General features: G+C 36.4%; 1 protein-coding gene and 1 long non-coding RNA gene across 7 annotated transcripts in view; one reads left to right on the top strand and one right to left on the bottom strand.

Annotated features, from left to right (window-relative positions):
* TMEM175 (transmembrane protein 175) overlaps positions 1 to 27,317 on the bottom strand; it is a 44,082-nt gene that overhangs the window by 15,885 nt on the left and 880 nt on the right. For 4 of the 6 annotated variants that reach the window (XM_007496957.3, XM_007496960.3, XM_007496959.3 and 1 more), the window contains exons 2-7: positions 19,566 to 19,831; positions 19,340 to 19,378; positions 14,881 to 14,978; positions 10,619 to 10,670; positions 8,559 to 8,594; positions 7,123 to 7,206 (exon numbers count right to left, since the gene is read on the bottom strand). In XM_007496957.3, the coding sequence (XP_007497019.1) occupies positions 7,123 to 7,206; positions 8,559 to 8,594; positions 10,619 to 10,670; positions 14,881 to 14,978; positions 19,340 to 19,378; positions 19,566 to 19,718 (462 nt within the window). In that variant the 5' untranslated portion in view covers positions 19,719 to 19,831. Of the gene's footprint in view, positions 1 to 7,122; positions 7,207 to 8,558; positions 8,595 to 10,618; positions 10,671 to 12,104; positions 12,193 to 14,880; positions 14,979 to 19,339; positions 19,380 to 19,565; positions 19,832 to 27,317 lie in introns of those variants that run through there. The other 2 variants (XM_016423387.2, XM_016423390.2) reach the window with 2 other exon arrangements.
* LOC103100613 (uncharacterized) lies at positions 702 to 26,583 on the top strand. The gene is made up of 3 exons (XR_001623092.2): positions 702 to 816; positions 19,068 to 19,092; positions 20,642 to 26,583. It is a non-coding gene; the product is annotated as an uncharacterized LOC103100613 (long non-coding RNA).

Here is a 27,317-nt window from a genome sequence, read left to right as displayed (position 1 = left end):
GGGTTGCAATCTGAGGCAGTGGAAAGAAGGTCCACCCATACTGCCAATCTTTTAAAGTACTGAAGAAAATAGGAATGTTATTCTTAAAAAAAAATCCAAAATCAAAACATGATTTTATTTTTTAATGAATTTAATATAAGTTTAATAGTGAACATCTGTTGATCAGCCATTAAGCATTTATTAATTACCTACTAAGTGTCAGAGGTTATGCTAAACTCTGATACAAAGAAAAGCACAGACAGCTCGACCTCTTAGAAACTCAGTCTACCAGGGAAGACAATGAACAAACAAATAAATATAAATGCTATACATATCAATAGAACTAATTAAATTTGTCTGGTAAGTTGCATTTAATTTTAATAAATAAGCAACATAATTTTTAGATGCTAGTTAGGCACTGAAATGTAAAGTCCGCTTTAATACTTATATAAATACCATCAGTCAGCACTCATACTACTCCCAGTTATCTTCTCAAATCATGATTTGCCCTAGGGCCTGAGGTGGTATGAAGAGGAGTAGGAGGAAAAATACAGAGCTTTTAATGATCCCCTTCTCTCCCAAACTCAGTAAAGGACAAAACTGTACCTGCTATATAGGTGTGCTTCGGCTCCTTTTGTACATTGCCTTTGAGACTGAGTTTCTGGCAATTGGGAGAGCATTCTCCTGGCAGTGCTGTGCTGCTATTTCTGGGGTCTGACCTTAGAACCCTACCTAGCATGAGAGCTGAGGACAGAATGGCAGCAGGAGTGCAGCCCTGCATGCAAGGGTAAGCCAGCCTCAGAGAGAGGGAGGTAGACTGTGAATCACTGTGCAGAGGTGAGTTGGGATCAGTAACTGGTAGTTTCTAAATATGCCACTAGTTAAAGAAGTCTCAGACACTATTCAGCCTTTCAGTATTCTCTGTTTCTTTCTCTCTCTTTCCTTCACTCCCTTTTTCTCTTTCTTGCTCCCTTTCTCTCTTGCTCCCTCTCTCCCTTTCCTTCTTCCCTTCTTATTTCCACTGTTCTAATTTGAGACTTGGACCTAGGTTCCAGATATAAGTATTGCCTTCTTCCTCACCCTCCCATGTTCTGTGGGTATGAGAAGTAGTTCTAGGTTATAGTTGGACTGGAATGTTCAGATAGCAGCACTCGAGCATTTTGTCTTGCATCTATGTTATATCAGATATGCTATTTGGGTAGAGAAAGTTTACTGAATGTATAGTATATAGTTACTGATTGAGAAGGTAAAAACGCTAGATGCAGAGAGAATATGAAAGTAGTGATCCATGTATTTTTCTAAAAACTTTCAATAAATTGGAGCCAAATTTCATCATCCCCTAAACCAGATTAAGAATCTGGCCAGTGCGGCTTTGTTACTTGCCAGGTCATTTGATGGTGAGAGGCTTCCATCTTTGTGTCCAATGACAGTGAAATTACTTAGCTGGTGGCTTTAGTGCCCCTTGGTGGACAAATTAAATATTACATTCTCTAGCTGAGTTAAACCCTCTTTCTATAAATTTTAAAGAAGGCAGTTACACAAGCCAATGTGGGTTGTTGATGCTCACAGTGGGCAGCATCCCAAGTGACACATGTAGCCCACCCCAAGATTACATGAAAACAAATGAATTACTGAATTCTTACTAAGAATAATTAGTTAAAATAGAAAATAACCAGATGTCTTGGGTTCTCTTGCCTCATGGGCCATGTGTTCTAGTATTTCCCCAACTACTCTTCTAAATGAAATTAAAAAAACAAAAACAAAACTGAGTTAAGGCAACATTTAACACAGCTTGCTCCATGTACCACAATTTCTAGGTATAACTCTGTGAAGTAGTACCTTAAAGTTGGTTTAATATGTATTTTTAAAATTATTATTGGCGAGTTAAAAGCTTTATAAATGATTAATAATTTGTGGTAACTATTTTGAAAAATGTGTATTTATATTTTGACTACTATCTAAACTACAGGCTGGATATTACCTTTATATTTTCTCCAATTTATTATGTTCCTTTTAACTACAGTTTTGTTGTATAGGAATTTTTAAATTTTAATGTAGTTAAGCAAATCTGCCTTGTTCCTAATAATTCCTTTTATTTGCTGAATTAAAAAAGGTCACTTTTCCCCACAATTGACATAAATATATTCTTCCATCTTTTCATAGTTTAAAAAAATCTAAATATTTAAATCTTCCATCCAGCTCAAATTCACTGAGATACAGAATTTGAAGTATGAATCTAAATTAATTTCCTCTCAATTTGCCAATTATTCTACTAAAGGTATTTGTTTAATGAATTCTTTTCTCTGGTTCTTATTTCTATGGTTTATCAAACACTAATATTTTATCTATATTTTGGCTGAATACTTGAGAATACACACACATATTTTTTTTGCCCAGGATGAGATAGCTTGTGTAAGGATAATATTAGAAAATAAGTATTGCTTTATTAGTTTAGGGATAAAAAGCAGAGTGCTGGCTTGAGAAAGAACTGGAGATTGAAACAGAGCTGAGAAAGCATGTTAATTTCAATTGTTGACACTTATAACCTTTTTTTCTATGTCAATTGCTCTCTCTGCAAGTTGGGAGTTGGTCTCTGGCAGTTGGCAGAGACACACACTCAGAGACTCTCTCTCAGGGCTAGAGGAGAGGAGGTAACATCTTTGCCTCTCTCTCTGATGGGAAGACCCAAAGGATCTCAATGTTTTCTTTTCCCGACTTGGGAAACACTAGTGACTATCTACTGCAATTTTTATAGATTGATTTAACTCTGAGAAGACCAAAGAAAAACCTGGTCTTGGGTTTGGACTCTGAGTCTGTTAAGGCTCAGAGTCCTAACTTGATTCTTGTTGAGACTTGATCAGCTAGCTTTTGCTATTTTATAATTTGAAGGCAAAGTTAAGAATTATAAGGATAATAGAGGTAGTTTTATTTAGATAGTATAAATTTGGGTTAATCAGATTGGGGAGAAGTAGTGTAGCCTGTGAAACAGAGGAGAAATGGTTCCTTGAGGAACCAGAGAGTTTATTTGGGTGGATTTAGAATCCCTTAGAATTAGAAATCCTTTATTATCCTTATATATTTCAATAAATATTTTATTTTTATAATAAGTCTCTTTAGCATCCTTATGCCTGGCCCTGAAGGGAAGTTCACATTTGAGCTTCACTTCATTACTGAAGATACTTTTGATTACACCTATCAAAAGTATCTAAACAGTTTTGAACCTGTATTGACGAGTTTCTCATCTATTTTTAGAACTTGCCATTTAATACAGTTGGTTGGTGAGTACTTTGTAATGTGTTATCAAGTTTGGGAATACAAAGCCATCTTCATATTTTTTTTGGCTTGAGATTCTTGTCCATTTGTGTTTTAACATATAATTTCAATACAATTTTATCTACCTCTCCAAAGAAATCTCTTGGCATTTTGATTAGCATAGCTTTAAAAATAGACAATAATTTAGGTAGTAGTGTCATTTTCACTAAATTATTTGAATCTATTCACAAATACTAACAATTGTTGCAATTACTTAGGTAACCATTTATTCCCCTACCCCTGCCCCCTTTTTTGAAAATTCTTACCTTCTGTCTCAGGAATAGCTCTCTAAGACAGAAGGGGTCCTTTATTTCAATCAATACAATTTAATAGTTTTCTTTGAACAGATAGGCTTATACATTTATTTCTATCTGGATTAATGTGATGCTTTTTGTTATTGAAAATTAGTTTTTATGTTTTCTTGATCTTTATTGTTAGTAGTTAAGAGCCCAAATGTTTTTTGTATATTGATTTTGTATCTTGCAACCTTGTTGAATACATTTATTGTCTCTATTAATTTACTAGTGAGATGATTGGATTTTTTTAGCCAAACTATCAAGTCATCTTTAAATAATGATATTTTGACCTCTTCTTTTCAATGTTGATCTCACTAATATCAATGCCACCCCCCCATCTTATTATAATCTCTAGTTATAAAAATGGTAAAGGTTGGCATCCTTGGTGAATATCTTTATTTCTTTACTGTACATTACACTGAGCATTGGCTTGAGGCAGATACTTTTGATTGTGAATGCTGGCTTTTATTAAGGGCTTTTCCCTTATGTGTTGATATAATTGCCCTTTTTTCAGATTGTTATGTAATATTATTACTTTTTCAGATATTTAAGTAGCCTTATATACCTGGCATAAATCCTGTTTGGCTATGATGAATAACTTTTTAAAATGTATCTATTTTGTTAGTTAATTTGTTTTCCATTTCTGCACCTGTATACATCAGAATTTTTAAAAAAAATTTTAAAAATTATTTACATATTTGCCTCATAAAGATATTGGATAATGTTCTCTATTTTTCTATGGGTAGTGTTCTCTCTCTCTCTTTCCACTTACCTTCTGCCTTAGAATCAATACTGAATATTGGTTCTAAGACAGCAGAGTGGTAAGGTCTAAAAGCAATAAGGTAAGTGACTTGCCCAGGGTCATCCAGCTAGGAAGTGTCTCAGATCAAATTTGAACCCAATGCTTCTTGCCTCTAGGCCTGGCTCTCAATCCACTGAGCCACTTAGCTTGTCCCCATATTTTTCCATATCTATGAATAATCTTTGTAATGTAGGAATATGTTTTTAAAAAAATTCAAAGAATTTACATGTGAATCTGTCTGGGTTAGGTACTTTTTGGTGGGGTTTAATAATTTTAATGACTGATCTTATTTCTTTCTCTGAAACTGATCTATTTAAATCATGGTTTCTTGTTATATCAGTTTGGGAAATTTTTTAAAGATAATCATCTGTTTCCTTTAAATTCTCTAGTTTATTATTTATCAACTCAAATATTCTTTCATTTAAAATTTTATTTTTGCTCTTTATTTTTGAAACTTTCCTTTGACTTACTGTTTTCCTTTTTGTCAATTTTATTTTTTGCATTAAATGTCTTCCTATTTTATTACTCTGTTCTTAACTTCGATTTCATTAGGGGTCCTAAGGCCATTGAGATAATAATTTTGATTTGTTTTCTATTATTTTCTTCTTGTTCTTGGTGTTGCCTGTAGGAGTGAAATCTATCTTTTATTATTTATTTATTTATTTTTAATAAAAATATATTTATTATTTATTATTATTTATTAGTGAAATAATTATTTCAACCAGTCAAACCAATGTACACAAATAAGCTCCAAATACATTGGACCAAAATATAAAAGGCCATATAATTTTTAAAAAATAGAGTATTTTTCACAGTTATAGTTAGATGGAGAATTCTTAACAAAACAAAGGATAGGGATGATCATAAAAGATTAAATAGATAATTTTGATTACATAAAATAAAAAAGCTTTTGCTTACCAAATTAATGAAGCTAGAACAAAAGGAAAAACTGCTTATTGGGAAGAAAATCCTTCCAATAAATGTAATTGAAAAAGTCTAAAATCCAGATAAAAAGGGAAATTAAACAAAAAGTCATTCCCCAATGGTAAGTAGTATAGGAAGGAAAGGGAGAGATTTGTTGTTTTTCAGGAGAAGATCTAGCTGCATGCCAGGAACCAAATGACAATGGATTCTGGAACTCAGAGGGAGGATTTGAGGGGAAACTAACTGCTCCTTAGAAGCTCTTGGCTTCTTGTCACCAGAGCTGAGTAGAAAAAGATATCTGATCTCTGTAGTTCCTGCCTTGGTAAAAAGCTACAGTGACGTGGAAGTGAAGTGTTCCTATCTGCTAAGAAGTACCTTCTTTACTTGGAAGATTAAACTGAAGAAGATTCAGGTAACAGTGAGCATGACCTGACCAACAGACTGTGTTGGTGAGGGCCTGAGGCAAATCAGTGCCTGGCCCAGCTGGGTTGGACTCAGTCATCAGGAGTTCATTCCTTGGTCATATAAAGATTGTTTTATCTTATAAATCAATTGGGAGGATTAATTAGATTCAGGTATAGACAGTAAGGTTTGGGGAATCTTAGCTAGAGACAGGCCAGGGCTTAGGGAGTGTCAAGAAAATGAAGCATTTCCTGGGAGGGAAATTTAGAAGGGGGAGGCTAGTGAGATTTTCTTAGAGCTAGGGAACCCCTATTCCTTAATCCTCCCATCCTAATCCTTTGTTTATTATAAAATAAATCCCTGTTTCCTGTTCATCAACACTGTCCAGGAGGCCTTATAAGTGCACTGATCCCAGTGAATGAGGCCATCAGCCTTACTTCACTGAGGAGTACTGAGGGTTCAGTATACCAACATTTTATTTCAGTGGTCAAAGGATATGAATGAAAAATTTTCAGAAGAAATTCAGAAGATCAGTAACCTATTAAAAATGCTAAAAATCTCTAATAATAAAATTAAAATTGAGGTTTTACTTTACACCTAGAAAATTAGTAAGATGACAAATATTGGAGGGGCTGTGGGAGGGCAGATTCTATAATATACTGATGTTGGAGTTGTGAATATGTCTGACCATTCTGGAAAACAATTTGGAAGTATGTGAGAAAAGGAACTAAATTAGTGATAAACTCTGACCTAAAGTTAACGTTACTGATTACAAGTACCCCATAAGAGGTCAAAGACAGAGAAAAAGGTCGCAAATAAACCAAAATGTTCCATGAACAAGATGCTACACCACCTCTTGGCTTTGGGCATTTTATCTGGCTTTCCTTCATGCCTGAAATGCTCTCCTTCACTCCAACTACTAACTAGCCTGGATTCTTTTAAGTCCCCACCAAAATCCCACTTCCTATAAGAAGTCTTTCCCAACTCCTCTTAATTCCAGTGCCTTTTCTTGGGTAATTATTTCCTAATTATCCTGTCTATAGTTTGCTTTATATGTATTTGTTTGCACTTTTTCTCCTTCATTAAACTGTAAGCTCTTTGAGACGAGGGAGTGTCTTTTGCCCCTTTTTGTATTCCCAGAGCAAACACAATTCCTGGCAGATGGTAGTTGCTTAATAAATGCCTATTGATTAATTGATTGATTTTGAAAAAGAGGAGGTAGACTATGATTGTAGAGTGTATAATAAACTGTCAGATGTGTTTGATATATCTGTGTAACTCCCTCTTTTTTATAAGAAAGAGTTCTATGCTGATGATGATAATGGGGCTATTAGAAATAGTGAAGTAAAAAAAAAATCATTGATAGAACTTACTATTTTTTTAAGAAGTTATTTGAATGAACTATACCTGACTGAGGCCAATGGCGATGACACAAATGCAAAACAGGAAAATACCCAGAGGCACATCAGGAAAGGAGGCCATTAAGGAAAACTGAAAAGGAGAATTCAAATATTAAGCCCTCCACACATATACCACATATACCACACATTTGTAAGGAAATGTTAAGAAATTAGAAGCTAACCCCACCACCTCACCTTAAACTTTAAATATTTCTACAATAAAATGCAAAAGTAGAAGGGAATATCAAAGAACATCTAGTTCTACAGTCAATGGTCTCTGGACCCCTGAACATCAAGGGCAAAACTGACTTCATAAATGCAGTCTTAAGGCACATATAATAAATATGAAAGGCAAAAAAAAAGAAGAAGAAAAAGAAAAAGAAACAGAAAAGAAACAGTAAAGAGGAAGGGTAGACAATGGAGAAAAAGGAAAAAGGAAAAGAGAGAGAGAAGTGAGAAGGAAATGGGAAAAAAGAGAAAGTGAGAAATGAGAGGGTGGAGGGAGAAAGATAGGAGAGAGATGCTTATAGCATGGTTAACATTATTCTAGGAGGGGTTTATTTCAAACTGGTAAGTTTCCCATCTTTGGGAAAGTTTAGGAATATGAGGATGTGTTGCACATTGGACATGAGGTTTAGTTCAGGTTTGAGATTTATCCATGATTGTAGATAACAATTGACAAGTAATACTTGTTTTTGTTTTCTTAGCTACTAAGATGACTTAAGATAAGTTACTTCAAATTTTAAATAAAACCATAGTTCTTACATTTACATACCTTTTTATATGTTGAAATAATTCAAAACATAATGATACATTTGAAAAGCCACAGAATTATTCCTGCATATTTGTATAAATAGTACATTGTACCCAAAGAACTTAAAAGTTCATGGAAAGGGACTTTAGAAGTCCCCTAATCTAATCCTCTACCCAGCATAATCTACAATATCCCTGACAAGTGTTTATCTAACCTCTGTTTGTACAGTTTCAATTGCAGTGAGCTCACTACCTTTTGAGGCAGCACAAGCCTTTTGAGGCAGCACAAGCCATTATTGGATAGCTTCAATAGTGAAAAAGTTCTCTGTAATACTGAACTGAAAGCTTCCTCTTAGTAACATATACCTGGTTCTAGATCTCCTCTCTAGGGCCAAACAGAACAAGTTTAATCCCTTTTTTCATAGAATGCCCTTCAAATAAACATTTTCTTCCCCCCTTTCTACAATCTTCTCTTTTCTATGGTAAACTCCAGAGTTTTCTGGTGTTTCACAGTTTAGTACTTAGTTGTACCAGAGGTGTGAGATTTACCTTTTTCCAGACTTACTAAGGAAGGATCTAGGTTTACTCTTTTTTCTCTTCCACAGCAGAGAAAAAGGCAAGGTTAAATATGATATGGAGGGAGACATTTGAAGAATGTTTAGCAGTGAGAGGGTGTTTAAGTTGACTTACCGTGTATGGCAAGAAAGTAATAATCATCATACAGGCCTGTAAAAGAAAAAAATGTCATTAACCTGTTTGATCAAAGTAACACCTCACCTGCTTATCCCCATCTGTGTTTCTCTTTCTAGCTACTGGGTATCTAAAAATAATGGGGGGAGGAGGGGCAGTGACCTCACAGGTCACTTTTGGGGCAAGGGCAGGGCAGGGCAGAAGAAACTAGCTTGGATCCTAATTTTTTTTTTTAAGTACACAAGAAACCCTCTTTCCTCCTTTTTTCTTAAGTGTCATAGGAATCTGTGCTTGGCCCTCAAGAGTTTATCGATGACCTGCATAAAGGTACAGATGGCATATTTGTTAGATTTTTAGATGAAATAAAAATAGAAAGACTATTTCATGTTAAATAGAAGAACTCAAGATCCAAAAAGATCTTGATAGGTTAAAACACTAGGCCAACAAGATAAAATTTATTGGCAATAAATGTTGTCTTACCCTTGAATTAAAAAGATAAACCCCAAAAGTATAAGATGGAAGAAATGTTACTAGATAGTAGAAACAGAAATGGACAGTATTATTGAAAACTTGATGGAGGGTTTTAGTACTCAACATAGCAAGTATAATCTTAAATTGCCTTAAGAGAGGCATATAGTCTAGGACTAGGAATGTGATAATTCCACTGACCTCTGCCCTGGTTGGGCCACAACTGGAGCACAGTTCTGGACACCACAGTTTAGGAAGCACAAGAATAATCAAAGGAGGGCAATCAGGAAGAAGGCAAATCATGGCATGTAAGGATAAATTGAAGAAACAGAGGATGTTTCACATGGAGAAGAGAACACCTGGGGCATATATGACAATTGTCATGTACTTGAAGGAGTATGAGGTAGAACAGAGATAAAATGCATCCTGTTTGGTGCCACTGTTTAACTAGGAGCAATAAGCAAAAGATACAGAGATGAGAGCAGGGAAAAGATGTTGGATTTGATTTTAGGGAGAATCACTCTAATCCCTCTTCTATTTTGAGTCTAGCTTAAAAGAAATTATGATTCATCAAACTGTTGCTTGGCATCCTGGAGACTCACATCATGGTTACATCTCACACCAACTCATTTTTAATTGCAACTATAGAATTTATCTTCTTAACTTCCTTATATCAAACTATCTAGCTTTATCTCTTGGCTGTTCCTTAACATGCTCTGATATATCTGGTCAAATAACTTTTTTTGGCAAATTATAATTTTATTTAATTTTGAATTGAAAGAATTTATTTAATTAATTTAGAATATTTTTCCATGGTTACATGATTCATATTCTTCCCCCCCCCCCAGCCAATTTGCAATTCCACTGGGTTTTACTTGTGTCATTGACCAAGTCCTATTTCCATATTACTGATAATTACACTAGGGTGATTGTTTAGAAAGTATACCCCCAATCATATCCCCATCAACCCATGCGATCAAGCAGTTGATTTTCTTCTGTGTTTCTTTCCCACAGTTCTTCCTTTGAATGTGGATAGCGTTCTTTGTTCTTTCTCATAAATCCCTCAGAATTGTCCTGGATCACTGCATTACTGCTAGTAGAGAAGTCCATTACATTCGATTGTACCACAGTGTATCAGTCTCTGTGTATAATGTTCTCCTGCTTCTGCTCCTTTCACTCTGCGTCAATTCCTAGAGGTCATTCCAGTTCCCATGGAATTCCTCCAGTTCATTATTCCTTTGAGCACAATAGTATTCCATCACCAACAGATGCCACAATTTGTTCAGCCTTTCCTCAACTGAAGGGCATTCCTTCATTTTCCAATTTTTTTTTTGCCACCACAAAGAGCATGGCTATAAATATTTTTGTACAAGTCTTTTTCCCTATGATCTCTTTGGGGTCAAATAACATTTTTTAAAAAAAGGAGAAATAAAGACTTCTCTACAACAAAACAAATTTCTGACTATGTTAGATAAGAATCAAGATTAAATTAATTATCCTAGGACATGAGGAGAGGAATTACTCATCAGTCTCACTTCTGTGAGATTCAAATTTTTAAGTTTAAATTATTTTTAAAAAGAAAGAAAACTTACCAGGTTTAGCAAGGCCAAAGTATCATCTATCATTCCAATTATCTGGAATAGTCTAGAAAAAAGTAGTAAAAAAAGAGAAAATCAAAGAAATATAGCAAATGATAACTGTATTCTCATATTTAATTTTATATTTGGCAATATTTGTTAACAAGCACCAGAAAGAATTTGGAAATCTTTAAAAAAAAAAACTCCCCTCTGACCATATAACTTCAACAAACTTAAGGTATTTTTTATAGTCATGTCTTTTTCAGAGAAATGGTATAATATTTACTTGTTGGTAATAAAACTTGACAATAATCCTGTGAGGTAGTATAGGTATAATTATGATCATTTTATAGATGAGGAAACAGAGGTCCAGAGGTTAAATGCCTTGCTACAGAGTCAAGGACATCTAGAACTAGATCCCAGGTCACCTGATCCAAATTCAGAGGCTGAAGAATTTAGGTAGTGGGTGGGATTCCTAGAGATCAGATAATGAATGGTTACAGTGGAAATTAGTCAGAAGGGGCTGTCAGTCACACCTGCACTTCTTGGGCTTGTCCTTATAGCAATTAAATAAAAATAAAACTCAAAGCTAGATTTAAAGTAAGGTCTCCAGGATTCATCTCCCTTGTGCCTAGGGCAGGTTCTTTACAAATATCTTATGGACTTATTTCTGGTTTCTAGGGCACTAGAAGCCTGGCTTAATTAAAGACTCTCTTTGCAGCAGGTGACATAGTCCATGCCACTACCCTTGTAGGGTTCTCCTTTTTTGATAGACCCAATAGGTGAGGAAGCTCAAGAGTTTGAATTTGTTCTAGGGGGTGCATCTTGATGGCCAGTTCATAATATAAAAGATTTCAAACAGGAAGAGGCCTCAGATCTAGTTCAATTCCCTCTCTTAAAGATGAAGAAACTGAGGCACACTGACATGGTTACTTACCCATGAGCACATAAGGTAGTAAGCTGAAGAACTATGGTTTGAACCCAGGTTCTTTGACTAAATCTAGCACTCTTTTCACTGTACTACACAGACTGAGGGGAGAAAATATAGAGATGAGAAACCCAGGGTTTGTAGAACCAAGCTGGAGAGGATGGGAAGAAGGAAAAGGAAGCTCATGGGTGGAGGGTGTGTGTGTGAGAGACTGAGGGGGTAGAGAAAATAGAAAAATAATGGGGTTTTCAGAGGTGAGCTAGGGAAAAGATTAAGAGGGTCAGTAGAGCTGTCAGAGGTGATGGGGGAAGCCCTGTGAGGGAAGAGATTAAGGGAATAAAGAGATTCTGTGTATCTAGGTTTGATCTAGAGTTGTGGGTCCTGGTCATGATACATGTAGGTAGTATAGTTGTTTCTAAAAGCAAACTTGGGAGCAGTTAGATGTGGGGTTCCCAGGATCAACCTATATAAAATCATCCTAGCCTAAAAGGTAATATAATTTCCCAGGACTAAAAAAAAACCAATTGATAGCATAACTCAGATGGCTCTGACACCTAAGATTACCATACTTACCATACAAGTCAGCACTTGCTCAAACCTGGAATGGTCTGACCTTCTGTCTCCAGAACTGGGTTGTAACTAAATTGGCCACTGTGATTGACTAGAGAAACATGGAAGATATAGGGCACAAAGTGACCTTATATCAGACACTAAAAACAAAACAAAACACCTTTCTGTGAACCAGTCATACACAGATATTCCTGGAGTCCAGTTAGTCTGAGGAGCCAAGATTCATCCCTGGGACTCTTATCCTTTGTCTGGTGCTTTGATTCTCCAAGGTTGATTGATTATTTATATTTCTGAGGAATTCAGATTTGTAGAGGAAAACTCTGATAGTATATAATGTTCTTAGAACATTATGGAAATATTAGAAAATGCATGCAAATTGAATTTTTTTGAAGTAGAATCATATTTTGGTATTGAAATCACATTACCCTTTCAGACATACCTTTATTAAAAAAAAGATTTTAGGCATTTCTTCAAAAACACACTTAAAGGGGGCAGCTGGGTAACTCAGTGGATTGAGAGCCAGGCCTAGAGATGAGAGGTCCTGGGTTCAAATATGTCCTCAGACACTTCCCAGCTGCATGACCCTGGGTAAGTCACTTAACCCCCATTGCCTAGCCCTTACCACTCTTCTGCCTTGGAACCAATACAGAGTTTTGGTTCCAAGGCAGGAAGTAAGGGTTTAAAAAATAAATAAACATACCTTAAAAGGCAGTCAGCATGTTTAAATCATATTTATAAGCTTGTATGAAGCTGCAAATGTGATATATATATATATTTATAACATAAGGAAACACTAATATTTCACAAATCAAATTCTGCATTGAAAATACCTTATTAGGAACTGGTGATGAGATATAATGACTTTTAATATGTCTTTTTTTTTTGTCCTTCGAGCTGAGCAAGGGTTCCATCTAGCCTCTTTTTTTTTTTTTTAATCTCTCAGCAGAAGATATAAAAGAAAACATTGTAAGACAGGAAGGGAGACATAGACAGAACCTGTGTTAAAATAGCTTTTATCCAGGGTTGCTTCCATTAAAACAGGAAGCCTTCTCATATTTTTTGTTCACAGGGCACAATGAAAGAGCTTTGCCAACTCATCCCTCGGGGCAGAACAATCTCATTTCCTAAGAGAAATACTTATCTAAGAGAATTTGCTTATCCAATTTGCACATGACACAAAGGGGGGTGAATGGTGATGGTAAAAGGGAACTAATGTATTAAATGACATAATCTGCACAAAAAAAGATCCTGACAGACTAGGACATTGCTCTGAATTAATCAGAATTAAATGAAATTCAACAGAGATAAGTGTGGACTCCAACATTTAAGTTTAAAAAAAAAAATAAACTTCAAAAGCATAGAATGGGCAAAGATGTGGCTAGATACTAGTTTGTCTAAAAAAGATCTAGGGATTCCAGTGGACTCTGCAAATTTAGTATGAGTCAATAGTGTGATATGGGTGCCAAAAGAGAAAATGTAATCTTGGGCAACATTGAGAAACATAGCTTAGAGGAATAAGGTGCTGATGATCTCCATTGTACTCTGTCCTAGTTAGACCACGAATGCAGTATTGAGTTCAGTTGTGGGCACTCCAATTTAGGCAGGACATTAGTAACTTGGAAGGTATCCAGAAGCCAACTAGAATGTAAAGGTCTTTAAGTCTGTGCCATATGAAGATTAGTAGCAAGAAATGGAGACGATGAAAACGGAGGACTTGTCCTGAAGGGCTGATATCTGGAAGGGGACACTTAGACTTCTTGTATTTGACTTCAGAGGGTAGAACCAGGAGCAATAGATGGAAACTGTAAGTAGGTAAATTTTGGGCTTGTGGCAAGAAAAACTTTTTTATTATAGCGGAATGAGCTTTCTTCAGAGTTAGTGAGCTCCTTTTGGAGGTTTTCAAGCAGAGTTTGGACACTTGTTGGCTATTTATAAAAGGGATTCATTTTGGGGGTATGGGTTGGTTTAGATGGCCTTTCAACTCTAAATTTCTGTGGTTCTGAGAAGTTCTTCAAAATTTAACAAAATCATTGGGAGGGGAAAAGGGAAAAATCCTTATGATCCGTTCATCAATAGATTAAAAAGAAAATCATTTGTATTAACAAATAAAATGATTCAAAAACATCCAAAGTTTAGTAAGAGAGGAAAAAAAGCAAAAAGCTTTTTTAAGGAATGTAAAGGTTCATAAACTCTAGAGAGATTTTCTTGGGTGTTGAGATTTTCCCCTATCAGGATGTTTCCTTAGTCCTTATGTAAATAACTTCCTAAAGTATTCTTTGTTAATCCATTAAACAAAGCAAAGGTAATAGTTTCATTTCCTCCTGTATAATCAGGAATACAGAAGTGGTTGTCATGTTTCATTATGTCCTGTTCCTCTTCTGGACACTGTGGGATTGCTAAAGTCATAAAAAATGACAGCATTCATCATAGTGTCTGGCATACTAGGAAGCACTTACTAAATGCTTAATGACTGACAGTATTCACTGTAAAGAATGTGGGTAAATGATTCTTACTGCTGTGGAACCCTCTGAAAGAAAGGCAGACATCTCTTACCATAATATGTTTGCTGACTTTTTTCCTCCTTCCTTGACACAGAAAAGGGTTCATAGTAACCTATCAGGCTATATAATTGAATCCTTAGATGAAAGAGTCCCAATGAATACTTAATAATGTAATTTCCATTGTGACTGTAAAGAAATTACTTAATGTAGCAAGTTAGCAAAATTTGCTTGTCCTTTTAGATTTTGGACATTTTAAAAAACCATCCCATTTTGCATACCTTATGTGTGCTGCCCAAGCCACAGTTACTATTAAAAATGTCATCAGGTAAACTGCAATTTTAGTTGCTAGAAGTTTTTGTATACTTTTGTCAAACCGCTGAAATGAAAGACAGCATTATCAGTAGAAGAACCTGGCATGAATCTAGTATTTACTAATGAACAAATGACATAACTCTTCAATCACACAAGAATGGCAAAACTATCCATTTTCTAAGATTTCTTAAGTAGCAGAACACCTGATTTGAGACATATTTAATCTGTACACTAATCTGAACTCTTTAATTTCCCTTCATTCCCTACTATAGACTAGCCATGGCCATGTCACAGCTCATCTTATCTTCCTTTCCTTTCCTTTCCTTTCCTTTCCTTTCCTTTCCTTTCCTTTCCTTTCCTTTCCTTTCCTTTCCTTTCCTTTCCTTTCCTTTCCTTTCCTTTCCTTTCCTTTCCTTTCCTTCCCTTCCCTTCCCTTCCCTTCCCTTCCCTTCCTTCCTGAGAGAGAAGAGCAGCAAGGGCTAGGTAATTGAGGCTAAATGACTTGCTCACAATCATGTGAGCATGACTGTTACAAGGCTAGGAAGTGTCTGAGACCAGATTGAATGAAGGTCCTCCTGATTCCAAGCCTGGCACTCTATCCACTGTGCTATCTGGCTGCCCCATCTACACCCTTTTAAAATGATGGGAATATAAATAACAGATAAAATCATCTGAGTCTTTCTCCTCCAAAACTGTGTAACATGGTAAAAACAAAAACAAATCAAAAAGCAAAAAGCAAACCCAATGAAAACCTAAAACTCATATATTTGATTTTTAAAATTATTTTTCTGGATTCTAGTGCTAGATAGCAAGGAGTAGGTTCTTAGAAAACAGGAGGACTAAATTAGATTGATTTTCAAGTATGATGGGGAGGCTGTTTTATCTTCAAAGAGTAAGTAGCTGGATGCTCAGCTATGAAGAAGCTGGGATGAGGAAGAAAGGATAAACTAGCAGCTAAATGGGTTTCCTGGAATCCATGGTTAATCTCCAAATTTAGCTTCATCTAAGAATTGCATCTTCTACCGCCAGCAAATTTGTTAAGAGTCACGTCAAGCATAAAAATTGGTGGACTCAGCTCACTGATTTCTACAGGTCTTTCTCTGAAGTGAGTGTGATTGAGTAGTGAAATGACTTCAAACTGAGGCACAGATGGGGATAAAAAAAGGCCTGTTCAGAACAGTAAATGATCATAAAGCACAGAGAAACTGAGACGACTATAGAACTTAGAAACAAACTTTTCTTAAGAGTCCCATATAAGATACTGAATCCTATTATATATATATATATATATATATATATATATATATATATATATATATATATATATATATATGATAAATAACATTAGGCAACAGTGTATGTTAAACCAGATTAGCCTAATTCAGTTAAATAATGACTTAATTATGCTCATCACTTCAGAAAATAAATCCTATTGTTAAGGATTTGTTCTGAAGAAATTAAACTGAACTTTAAATGGTAGTTTTATTATATGAATGGAGAAATGAAATGCATTTTTCTCAGTATCTCTCACTCCTCCCAAAAAGTCATTTTAGGAAACAAAAAACATTTTTTTAAAGAAAATATTGAGGAAGATGAAAAAAAATTAGCAAGATTGATCAATCCATAAAAAAAAAAAGTCTTAAGGGTGTGTGTATGGGGTTTCCTCATATCTCTTCTTTGGGGCCATGCTTGTTCTTTGTAATTTTGCAACATTCATTTCTGATGATTTTGTGTTTTTGTTTCATTTACATTGATATAGTCATTGTGTATATTGTTTTCTTGTCTCTATTTCATTCTTTATCAGTTTAAGTATGTCTTTCTATTCTTCTCTGAATACACATTTCTCATTTTTTAGCACAGTAATACTCTATTAAATTCACACACAACAGTTTCTTTAGCTATTTCCCATTAATGGGCATCTACTTTGTTTCTTATTCTTTGCTATCAAAAATATTTTTATGGCACATAAAATATCAATATACTTATAAATGCTATAAATTTAAGGCTATATTTACATCTATAAGGCTGATATAATTCTAAATACTTAAAAAAAGTGCTGCCTAAGATACTAGAAAGGATTTTAAACCTTATCACCTAAGTTTCAAAGCTAGTAGTTGTATTTCTATGAGTATTTTCCTAAATACTAAATTCCATTTCTAAGTAGAGATATTACCTAGATAACTTCTAAGTACAGATATTTCTTTTATCCAACTTGTTGAAGGTAGTGAGGCTGTGGCCTTTTCTGAAAGTTGCAAGGATGGCCTAAAATCAATTCTCAAGTTTCCTCCCAATTTTATGATCTTTTTTGACTCAATTAAAAAAATATATCAGCCTTTTTGGTGCTAGAAATAGTCTGTCTGCCATTCTAGAGCCTGTGAATGGGTTAAATGGAACTAACTTATCTTCTTATCACATATCTTAAATTATTAAGGACCATTCTTTCATTTCAATGACAGTCTCTATAGCCACATTACTTCTTTTAATATTTTAGGTATTTGTAATTTGTCCCTATGAGTGGAGAGTTCCTCCATGGCACAGCTCATAGTCCTTCTATATCTTAGTAACTGTTATTTTAGGGTAGTTGTGGACTAAAAAAATGATCATTCTGAACCTGTCCTACTGATGAACTCTGGTCCTCAGACAATGGGCACAAAGCCCATTATTTGAAGCATCCTCAACTGAGTAAGATCTGCCAAAGTTGGCACACTTTGCTGCCTTGCTTGAGAATACAGGGTCACTTTCACATCATGATAAGGCATTGAGGTATAATTTAAAAAAAATTCTGAGTAGGCTTTCAGTGGAGAATTGCTTAAAAAATTGCATAAAAGCCCAAAGAACATATTTTAGACAGGGTGAATTTGACTTAGAATCCTTTCTGTATAATAATTTTGATAGACAAGGTAGGTATATTATTGCTGCAAAATACAGTCTCCAAAAGGCTATTCATCTCCTTCATAAATGCCTGAAGGAAAAAATGAGACTTGCAAAGTATATTTCAGTATGGTTTATTTTTGTAAGAGAATAATCATATAACCCCCCAACCCAAATAAAGTTAAGTGAAAAATGCATGTAAAGCAGCATTTTTATAGCAAATGAAATGAAACTTAAAGTTATTCACAGTATTCTATCCATAATAGGCACTTAATGTTTGCTAAATTGAATTAAATATATGGGGCATCTATTAACCATAAAATGGGGTGTGGCTGCAAAGCAATTAACAGACTAGAGCACATATATTCAAATAAGCTTTTGTCTTTCTAGGTATCTAGGAGGCAATATACTTATTCCATGGATGCTGCTACTATTTATAATATCTGGGAAATCTTCTCTGGAACTTCTTTCAGAGACAAGAGCACAAAATGACATATTAATTTATGGTCACTTAAAAACACTCAAACTGATATCATCTACATTATTCACTAGGTTTTTCTTTGGATGGCATTTTTAGTTGTTTCCAAAAATTAAATTCACTCTTGAGGGTCAATGAGGTTCAGGCTCTAAAAGGAATCCCAAAGTGGAGTTTGAAAATGTTTTGAGCACTGGCAGCATCTTCAGAAAAACCTCCAAAAAGGACTACTTTCATTTGTACATGTAAGTTTGGATTTCTGTTAAAAAATTAACTATCACCTCATCACACCTTATTTCTCACTGCTCCTCATACTTGTTCTGTTCCACTAAAGCTAGTCTCCTCTCTATATATCCTGCCCATAGGCAAATACCAAACCATTCATATTAATTCAGGGAAAATTTTTATGACCTTTCTAAGCCATACTTGCTCTTGCTCTCTCTCTCTCTTCTCAACTTCTTTTTCTTTTTTTTTTTAAACCCTTACTTTCAGTCAGTAACAATTCTAAGACAGAAGTCTGCAAGGACTAGTCAAATGGAATTAAATGACAAGGGACTAGTCTAGGATCACACAGCTAGAAAGTGTTTGAGACCACATTTGAACCCAGGTCCTCCTGACTTCAAGTCTGTAGCTCTGTATACTAAGCCACCTAGTTGCCCCATCTCCTCTAAACTTCTACTATCTTTTGTTAAGAGGCCATAGAGTTTGGAATGTGTTATTTTATGTATGTCAATATTTTCTTCTTAACTGTACTATAAATTCCTTGAAGGTCATTGACCATGTCTTATATTTCTCTGGTTCCCATAGGACTGAGTATTCAGCTTTCTACCTGGTGAGTTAACAGATCTGATTAACTAGAATATTTCATTAACTAAACCTGATTCTGCTATGTTGACTAGTACTTACTAAGCTTCAAGGAGTACAACAATCTATTTTCTATTAAGCCCTAACAAAGGGTTGGTCATTTTCTTAATTTGGCCTCTTGGGGATTTGAGCATCATTTCTAAAGACTAGTGATTGTAGCAGCAACAAGGAGATAACCCCTGAAGCTCTAGGGCTACACAGTACTGTATGGATACCTGGTCAGGGTAGATTTTCGTGTGAGCCACAGGCAGGATCTGTAACAGGAAAGAAAGAAAACAAGGTGGGTCATAGAGTATTTGTCCCAAGAACTAACTGTTTCTCTTCTCCTGAACTACCTATAGGCAGTCTAAGGCCTAGGGAAGGAGACATTTGTCTGGGGTATGGGGGCATGGAGGGATGTTAGGGGCCAAGGGAAGATGTGGACCAGAAGCACATACACACCATAACAGTGGCGATGATGGAGAGTAGGGCATCACTGAAGCTGAGCATTCGGTGGGATGACTGGGTGTTTTCACAGGAATTCTCATCTCCCGTGTCTGCTGAAAGTTCCATCTGCACATCTGTATCCTCCTCTGGGGTCTCTGCTCCAGCCATTGGGTCAAGAGCTTTCTATTTAGCTGGAAACCTTGTTTTGGCAGCTGTTGAGTATGCCCAGAGCAAAAGGAACTTCAGAGTCCAGATTCCACTTTTCCAGGTTTTAGCAGTCTCTGAGAAGGAAAGCAAGAAAGGCATAGAGATGATGTCCAGTGGGGATGTAGTAAAAAAGGGAAAGGGTCATATAGGAGAAGCACTTCTGTAATTTTCCTACAAGGCAGCTAGCTGGCTCACACACACAGTCCTTACTCCAGGGTCACCTAGCGTGCCATTTTAGCATCACAAAGACATAAAAGGCTTTCCTTGACTTTTGTTCCAATCCAATTTAATAAATATTTTTAAATAGCCACCATGTTTTATGAACTGCTCTGAATACAGCTTATAATATAATAGGAAAAGACACCCAAATAACTGATAAATAAGTGAAGTAAGAAATTTGTAGGAGAGATTGCTTTTTCAGTTAGGGAGTCAGAGAAGCATTCATGGAAGAATGGGCACCTGAGCTGGTTCAACTGAGAGGAAGGGAGAGGCATTGTCCAATTTGGCTAGGATAGAGTATATGAAGGAGAATAATGAGATAAGACTGAAAAATTAGGCTGGAGTCAGAATATGGGTGGTCTCAAATGCCAAAATAAGGAATTCATATTTTATTTGGTGGGCAATGGGGAGTTTCTGAGGTTAAGTAAAAAGTATGACAATCAGAACCTTGTAGAAAGATTTTTTCAGCAGTGTAAAGATGGGTTTGAAGAGAGGAGACTGGAGAGATAAGTTAAAATAGTGTTGTAAATAATCTAGGTAGGTTATAATAAGGGATCAATTAGAAGTCAATGAAGAGAAGGGAATGGATGTGATTATTATATATGTATATATATTTCACTGAATTATTTTTACACCAATCATTTCCTTTTGGCCTTCTCCTTTAGAACATTGATTTCCTCTGCCAACTCCCTCCGCACTCCATGGACCTTCCCTTGTCACAAAGTGAAACAGCTGAGCAAAGCTGATATTGCAACCCTGTCTGCACCTTATACTACATTCTGAATTTGAGCCTTCTACTTCTTGTTGAGAAGTATATGCTTCATCATTTCTACTTTAGGGCCTAGATTTGTTGTTATATTAAAATTTTACTACTTTTTAGGGTTGATTTGGTTGATGTTACTGTAATCATTGTTTATATTGTTTGAATGGGCCTGGTTATTTTGCTTTGTATCAGTTCTAAAGTCTTTTCTCTAACCTCATATTTGTCATTTCTTATAGCACATTACACTTTTTGCATTAATGTGTGCAATTTGTTCAACAATTCCCCAGACAATAGATATCTAATTGTTTCTAGATTATAGCCTTCTCTCCCTCCCAATGCTGCTATGACTATTTTGGCACATGGGGGTACTTTCTATCTTCAAGATCTTTTAGTGGGATTGTTGAATCAAAGGGTATGAACAGTTCTGTGAGTTTTCTCAAGTTATTTCAAATTATTTTCCAGAATGGCTAGACCACTTTGGATGTGACAAATATTGCAGAAGTAGAAACAAATTGCCCACTATAGATGGGGGATGAAAATGAAATATCAGAGAAGACTCCCAAGATAAACTCTGTGTGTGACTTGGAAATTGGTGCTAACATAAACAGGGATATTAGGAAGGATGCTTTTTTTTTGGGGGGGGGGGGATGATGATAAGTTATGTTTGAAGGTTTTGAGTTTGAAGTGCTACTTTGTCTAGTAGTCCAGAATTTTAATCTGAAACTTGGAAAAGGCTAGCCTAGCAATTTGGAACTATGCCCAAAGGCTTCTTTACAGAGATGGAAACTATGGAAATAGAACAGTTTCTATAATGTCAGACTTTTTCAGTATGTTGGTTAGTCATGCCAGACATTTTTTCTTCCACATTCTTTTTTTCTTTACTATGAAGGATGGTTTTCTGGGAGGACCTCAAAGAAGCATAAATTAGGAAATACCATTCAGTAAACTCAGCATACTCAAAAAGTACCTTTCTCCAATTCTTCTTTTGTGAATTTTAAAATCTCCATCTTGCTTGGCCTAGCACCCAAAATTGTGCACACCCACACTACACGGGCACGTGCTAGTCAATGACAAATCAGAAATAACTAACTGCCCACCTGGGTGCTAAAAGACTGTCTTTCCTTTGATCCAGCCATACCACTGCTGGGATTATACCCCAAAGAGATAATAAGGGAAAAGACTTGTACAGAAATATTCATAGCTGCACTCTTTATGGTGGCAAAAAATTGGAAAATGAGGGGATGCCTTTTGATTGGGGAATGGCTGAACAAATTGTGGTATCTGTTGGTGATGGAATACTATTGTGCTCAAAGGAATAATGAACTGGAGGAATTCCATGTGAACTGGAATGACCTCCAGGAATTGATGCAGAGTGAGAGGAACAGAACCAGGAGAACATTGTACGCAGAAATGGATACACTGTGGCACTTCTCTCTTAGTAGCAATGCAATGATCCAAGATAATTCTGAGGGACTTGTGAGAAATAACACTATCCACATCCAGTGAAAGAACTGTGGGAGTAGAAACACAGAAGAAAAACAATTGCTTGATTACATGGTTTGATGGGGATATGATTAGGGATGTAGACTCTAAATGATCACTCTAGTGCAAATATTAATAATATGGAAATAGGTCTTGATCACTGACACATGTAAAAACCCAGTGGCTATTGGAGGGGGGTGGGAGGAGGGGAGAGAAAGAACATGAATCATGTAACCATGGAAAAACATCATAAATTAATTAATTAAATAAATAAACTTAAAAAAAAAAAGGCTAGCCTGGGAGTTAGGAGACTTGGGTTCTAGGTCTAGTGCTGCAACTATTTCTCTATGACCTGGATACCATTTCCTCTGAGTCTTATCCTTTTTTAAAAGGAAAAAGTTGGATAGGTTAAGATCTTTTAAAAATTCTTATATACATGAAACTATAAATTAGGCTAACGTTTGCCCTTTGAATGACTAACTTTGCCTTTCTTCTTTTTTCAAAAAACCTGTACCTTCTCTTTTAGAATTAATAGAATCAGTTCCAAGGCAAGAGAGTGGTATGAGCTAGGCAATGGGGGTTAAGTTACTTGCTCAAGATCACAAAGTGATAAAGTGGTCAGATTTAAACTAGAGCCTTCCATCTTTAGGCCTGGCTCTCTATCTACCAAATCACCTAACTGCCCCCAATTTTGCCTTTCTTAGCAGATGATATTCTGGAGATTTATTGTAAAACTAGCCTCATTAATTTTTCCCCATCCAGTGGGATAGTAATGAGCAATATAACCAGAGAATTGTTTTATGTGGGTGCATTTTGAATTCCTAATAATTCAAGGACTGGGAGGAGTTGGATAGCTTCCCAGACAGTCTGCAAAAGAATATTAGGTCTTGTGGGCAGAACTTTGGTTTGAGATCCACAGTATGGTCTAAGGTGATTCTATTCCTCAGCATCAGGTTAGGGTCACAGAGCAGTTTTGCTCATTTCTTCTACTGAATGCTATGTTATCAAGTAGGGGAAAAAGGAAATAAGGTATTGTGGGCATCAAAGGTTTTGCAGATCCAAGTCTAGACTCAGGAATACTAAGTCCAAAAAGTCCATGAACATTTCCAAATTATGATCTTATTAAAAATTGTCACACCATTTATCTGGGCACAAAGGCTTATCTTAAGTTCCTGGATAGTAATTCTGTTTCACTTCCTACTAAAGATCAGTTTTATTTTCCTTCTGTGCTGCCAGCCACTTTTAGGGAGGCCTAATATAAGTTTAAAAACCATTTTGAGTATAACAAACCATGTTAAATTACATAGTAGGTCATGTTTTGGCTTGTGATAAGACAAAGATCAGGACTAACAAAAACCCTCTAGACCAGTAGTTCTCAACCTGTGGGTCGTGACCCCGGCGGGGGTCAAACGACCAAAACACAGGGGTCACCTAAAGCCATCGGAAAATACATATTTCTTTCTTTTTTTTTTCCTTTTAAACCCTTACCTTCTGTCTTGGAGTCAATTGACTCTAAGGCAGAAGAGTGGTAAGGGCTAGGCAATGGGGGTCAAGTGACTTGCCCAGGGTCACACAACTGGGAAGTGTCTGAGGTCAGATTTGAACCTAGGACCTCCCGTCTCTAGGCCTGGATCTCAATCCACTGAGCTACCCAGCTGCCCCCGGAAAATACATATTTCTGATGGCATTAGCCGTTGAGAAATTACGCTACTTTACAGCAAGATCTCGGAAAGAACGGGGACCCTGCTGCCTGCACATTGTACTAATATTAGTTACCTATCAGCAGCCCTCTCCCTATGAGGGGCAATGCATTTACCCTGTTGCCTGGAGACCAGACTCAAATAGAGACCCAGAGAGAGCACCCGGGCGCTGGCTCAGGAGGGGTTAAGAATGAGTCCTGGAGTGGATAACTCCTGGAGTGGATAATGGAACCGAGTAACCCCAGCAAAGTGAAGCCTCAGCTCGAGTTGGAGGGAGACGACAGGAAGAAGAAGGCAGCGTCTGCAGACCCCCTGCCAGGCAGGACTTACCTCCTGCCCCAGCGCTCAGGCTGCCTCTTGCTGGATTAATATTTCTCAACATATAATTAAATATTGTTTTTGTGATTAATTACTATGTTTAAATTATGTTTGATTTGTAGCAATGAGAATGCATATCAGGTATTTACCTTCTGAATGATAACTATAGCAAAATTACAGTTTTGAAGTAGCCACCAAAATAATTTTTTGTTTTGGGGTTACTGCAACATGAGGAACTGTATTGCGGGATCATGGCATTAGAAAGGTTGAGAACCACTGCTCTAGACTGTTCTGCATAGTCAAATGAGAAAAAGTAACTCTAATTTCCTTATCTCTCTAAGGACTAACTCAGAGATGGAGAATCTAGCTGACTGCTTATTATTCTCTGCTGAGCAGGAGATAAGTGTTTCTGCTATTTCTTTGAAGCAAACTCTCTTGACACTTCTGTGTAAGACCTCAAGAAATTCTCTTTGGGAGCAGTTGGGTGGCTAAGTAGAGTTCCAGGTTTGGAATCAGAAGGACCTGGATTAAAATCTGCCTCAGATTTTTACTAGCTGTGTGACCTTGGGCAAATCACTTAACCCCAATTGCCTAGCCCAATGATGGCCAACCTATGGCATAGGTGCCAAAGATTGCATGCAGAGTGCTCTCTGTGGGCATGTGTGCCACCCTCTCCCCCTCGCCCCAGAATTCATTACTAGGGAGGGACTTTGTGGAAAGACTTGGCAGAGCTGCTCCCCTTCCCCCCCTCTACCATGGCTGACAACATTTTTTTCATATTACCTGTCCTTCTGCTCAGCAGTCCAATGGGAATGCATAGGGGGTAAGGTGGGAAGCTCACAGGTGACAGAGCTAGAACACTTGGGCACTCCTCTCTCCTTCTACATTTGCCAAGGCATTCCTCACTTTCTCCCTCCCCTGTGTAGGGTAAAGGGGTAAGTGGGGCCCACCAAGCATTTGGTGGGGGTTAGGGGTAGAGCTTGGCACTCTGTCTCTAAAAAGTTCACCATCACAGGCCTAAGCCATAACACCCTTCTGTTTTAGAACTAACATGTATCAATTCTAAGACAAGGTAATAACTTAAAAAAAATTCTCTTGGTCAGTTGTTTTTGGTGACTTGGTAACTCATTTTTTTTTTTGCTTCTAAACTACGGCTTTTGAGGTTATTGGGAAGGTATCCTATTCTGCCTTGGTAGTCAGGCAATGGGATGAAGGTGTGAACCAAACTTTTTGATGTTGTTTCCTTTGCTAGAGAATTAGCCATTTTTTTGGGCCAGGCCAACTGCAAACACCCAATGGGCTAGTTCAATATGTAGAGTAGATGATACTTCAAATTTCAGACATACTTTCATCCACGAAGAAAAAACAAGGGAGAAGAAATAAAAAAAACAAAATTCCTTTGCTAGTAAACTAGTTTACTTTCTAGAGCTTTTTGCTTCTTTTCCAAGAAAACTAGTTATTCCTTGAATACATTCAACAAAATGCGTAACTGACCTTCAACTTCTTAATACCTTCTCTAGGTGAGGAGACTCATGCACACTTTGGGAGTCTTTTTCTTAGGGGTTTTATCTGTCTGTGTTTTTGAGAGGGAAGAATAGCATGGACATCCTGGTATGTGGATGATTGATATAGTGCAATTTCTGAAGATAGTCAACAGGTGGCACTGTGACCCTGAACCTGGTTCTATTCCTAAGTGGCAAAGCCTTGGCGTTCAGTGGGAATCAGGGTAAGAGGGAACATAGGTTTGGAATGGTTTCTATGTAAACGTCAGGTTCATGTTTAACATTTAACATTCTGAAATGTGCATAAGAAACATGAAACCTGAGAAAAAGGTATCAGATTTAGCAACTAGTGGGGCTCAATGCTACAAAGTAAGTTCTAGAGGGAGAAAACAAAGCTCAAAGATTTTTAAGCTCCTTAGGAAGCTGCACTCCAGAGAATGTAACAGTTATAAGTTGGCAAGAAAAAAAAATTGAGTTACAAAATATTTAGTTGTATTCTAGTCGGAATCCCCTGGGGTTAAGCACAGGACTTCTTTTGAAAAACAGCTCAAAATTGTTACATTAAAGCAAGTTTTTCCTTGAATGAATTCTCTGATGTACTTTAAAGACTTTGATGTGATTGAAGGCATTCTTATATTCTTGTCACTCAAAGGATTTTCCTCCACTTTGAATGATAAAGGGCTTGAATTTTTTTTTGGGGGGTATTTAAATTTTTTTTTGTTCTGAACTTGACAAACGGTAACAAATATTTTCACATAAAAAGAACAGAAAAATATTGTATATGAAACTATGAATTTCATTATGTGAAATTCTAAAACTATATATGTACACATACAACATTTAATTTAGCACATTAGTTCCAAAACTATCCAAAACTTGTCTGTGTTGTTTTAGGATTCTGTTTTTTTTTTCTTTGCATCATTTTCTTTGCATCTTTATTGGTCATCTTTTCTTCCTCCCCCCCCCCCCCCTACACAGCTATCATTAGCCCTCTTCCCCTCTCCTCATCCCTTCCCTGTAACAAGTTAGTATAGTCAAGCAAAAACAAATCCAGACATTAGAGGCAATTTTTCTCGAATCTTCTCCATTCATTATATATAAAAGACAGATCCTACCACTGCCTCCAAGGCTAAGTAGAGTATTATGACCACCTCTATTTGTGAGACTCTGATACACCAGGTTTCAACTAGTAAAAAAGGCAATCAGTGAGGGACTTGGAAACTGTGCAATGTGATAATGATTAAAAACAAACAAACAATACTTATCCTCCATCTTAGAATCTATACTGTGTACTAGTTCCAAAGAAGAGGACTGGTAAGGGCTAGGCAATGGGAGTTAAGTGACTTGCCTAGGATCATACAGCTAAGACATGTTTGAGACTAAATTTGAACCCAGGATTTGAACTCCTGCCTCTTGGCCTGAATCTATCTACTGAGCCATCTAGGTGCCCCTATATGATGATGATTTGAAGGAACTGGTGATACTTATTTCGTATGAATGAATGAAAAAACATTCATTAAATACTACTTGCAAAGCACTAGAGATATAACTACAAAAGGTAGCAGACTGCACCCCC

This window comes from Monodelphis domestica, chromosome 6 (genome assembly GCF_027887165.1).
Source record: "Monodelphis domestica isolate mMonDom1 chromosome 6, mMonDom1.pri, whole genome shotgun sequence".
NCBI classification, from domain to species: Eukaryota; Metazoa; Chordata; class Mammalia; order Didelphimorphia; family Didelphidae; genus Monodelphis; species Monodelphis domestica.
The sequence above is the reverse complement of the archived record's forward strand: the minus strand, read 5'-3'. Positions and strand labels throughout refer to the sequence as shown.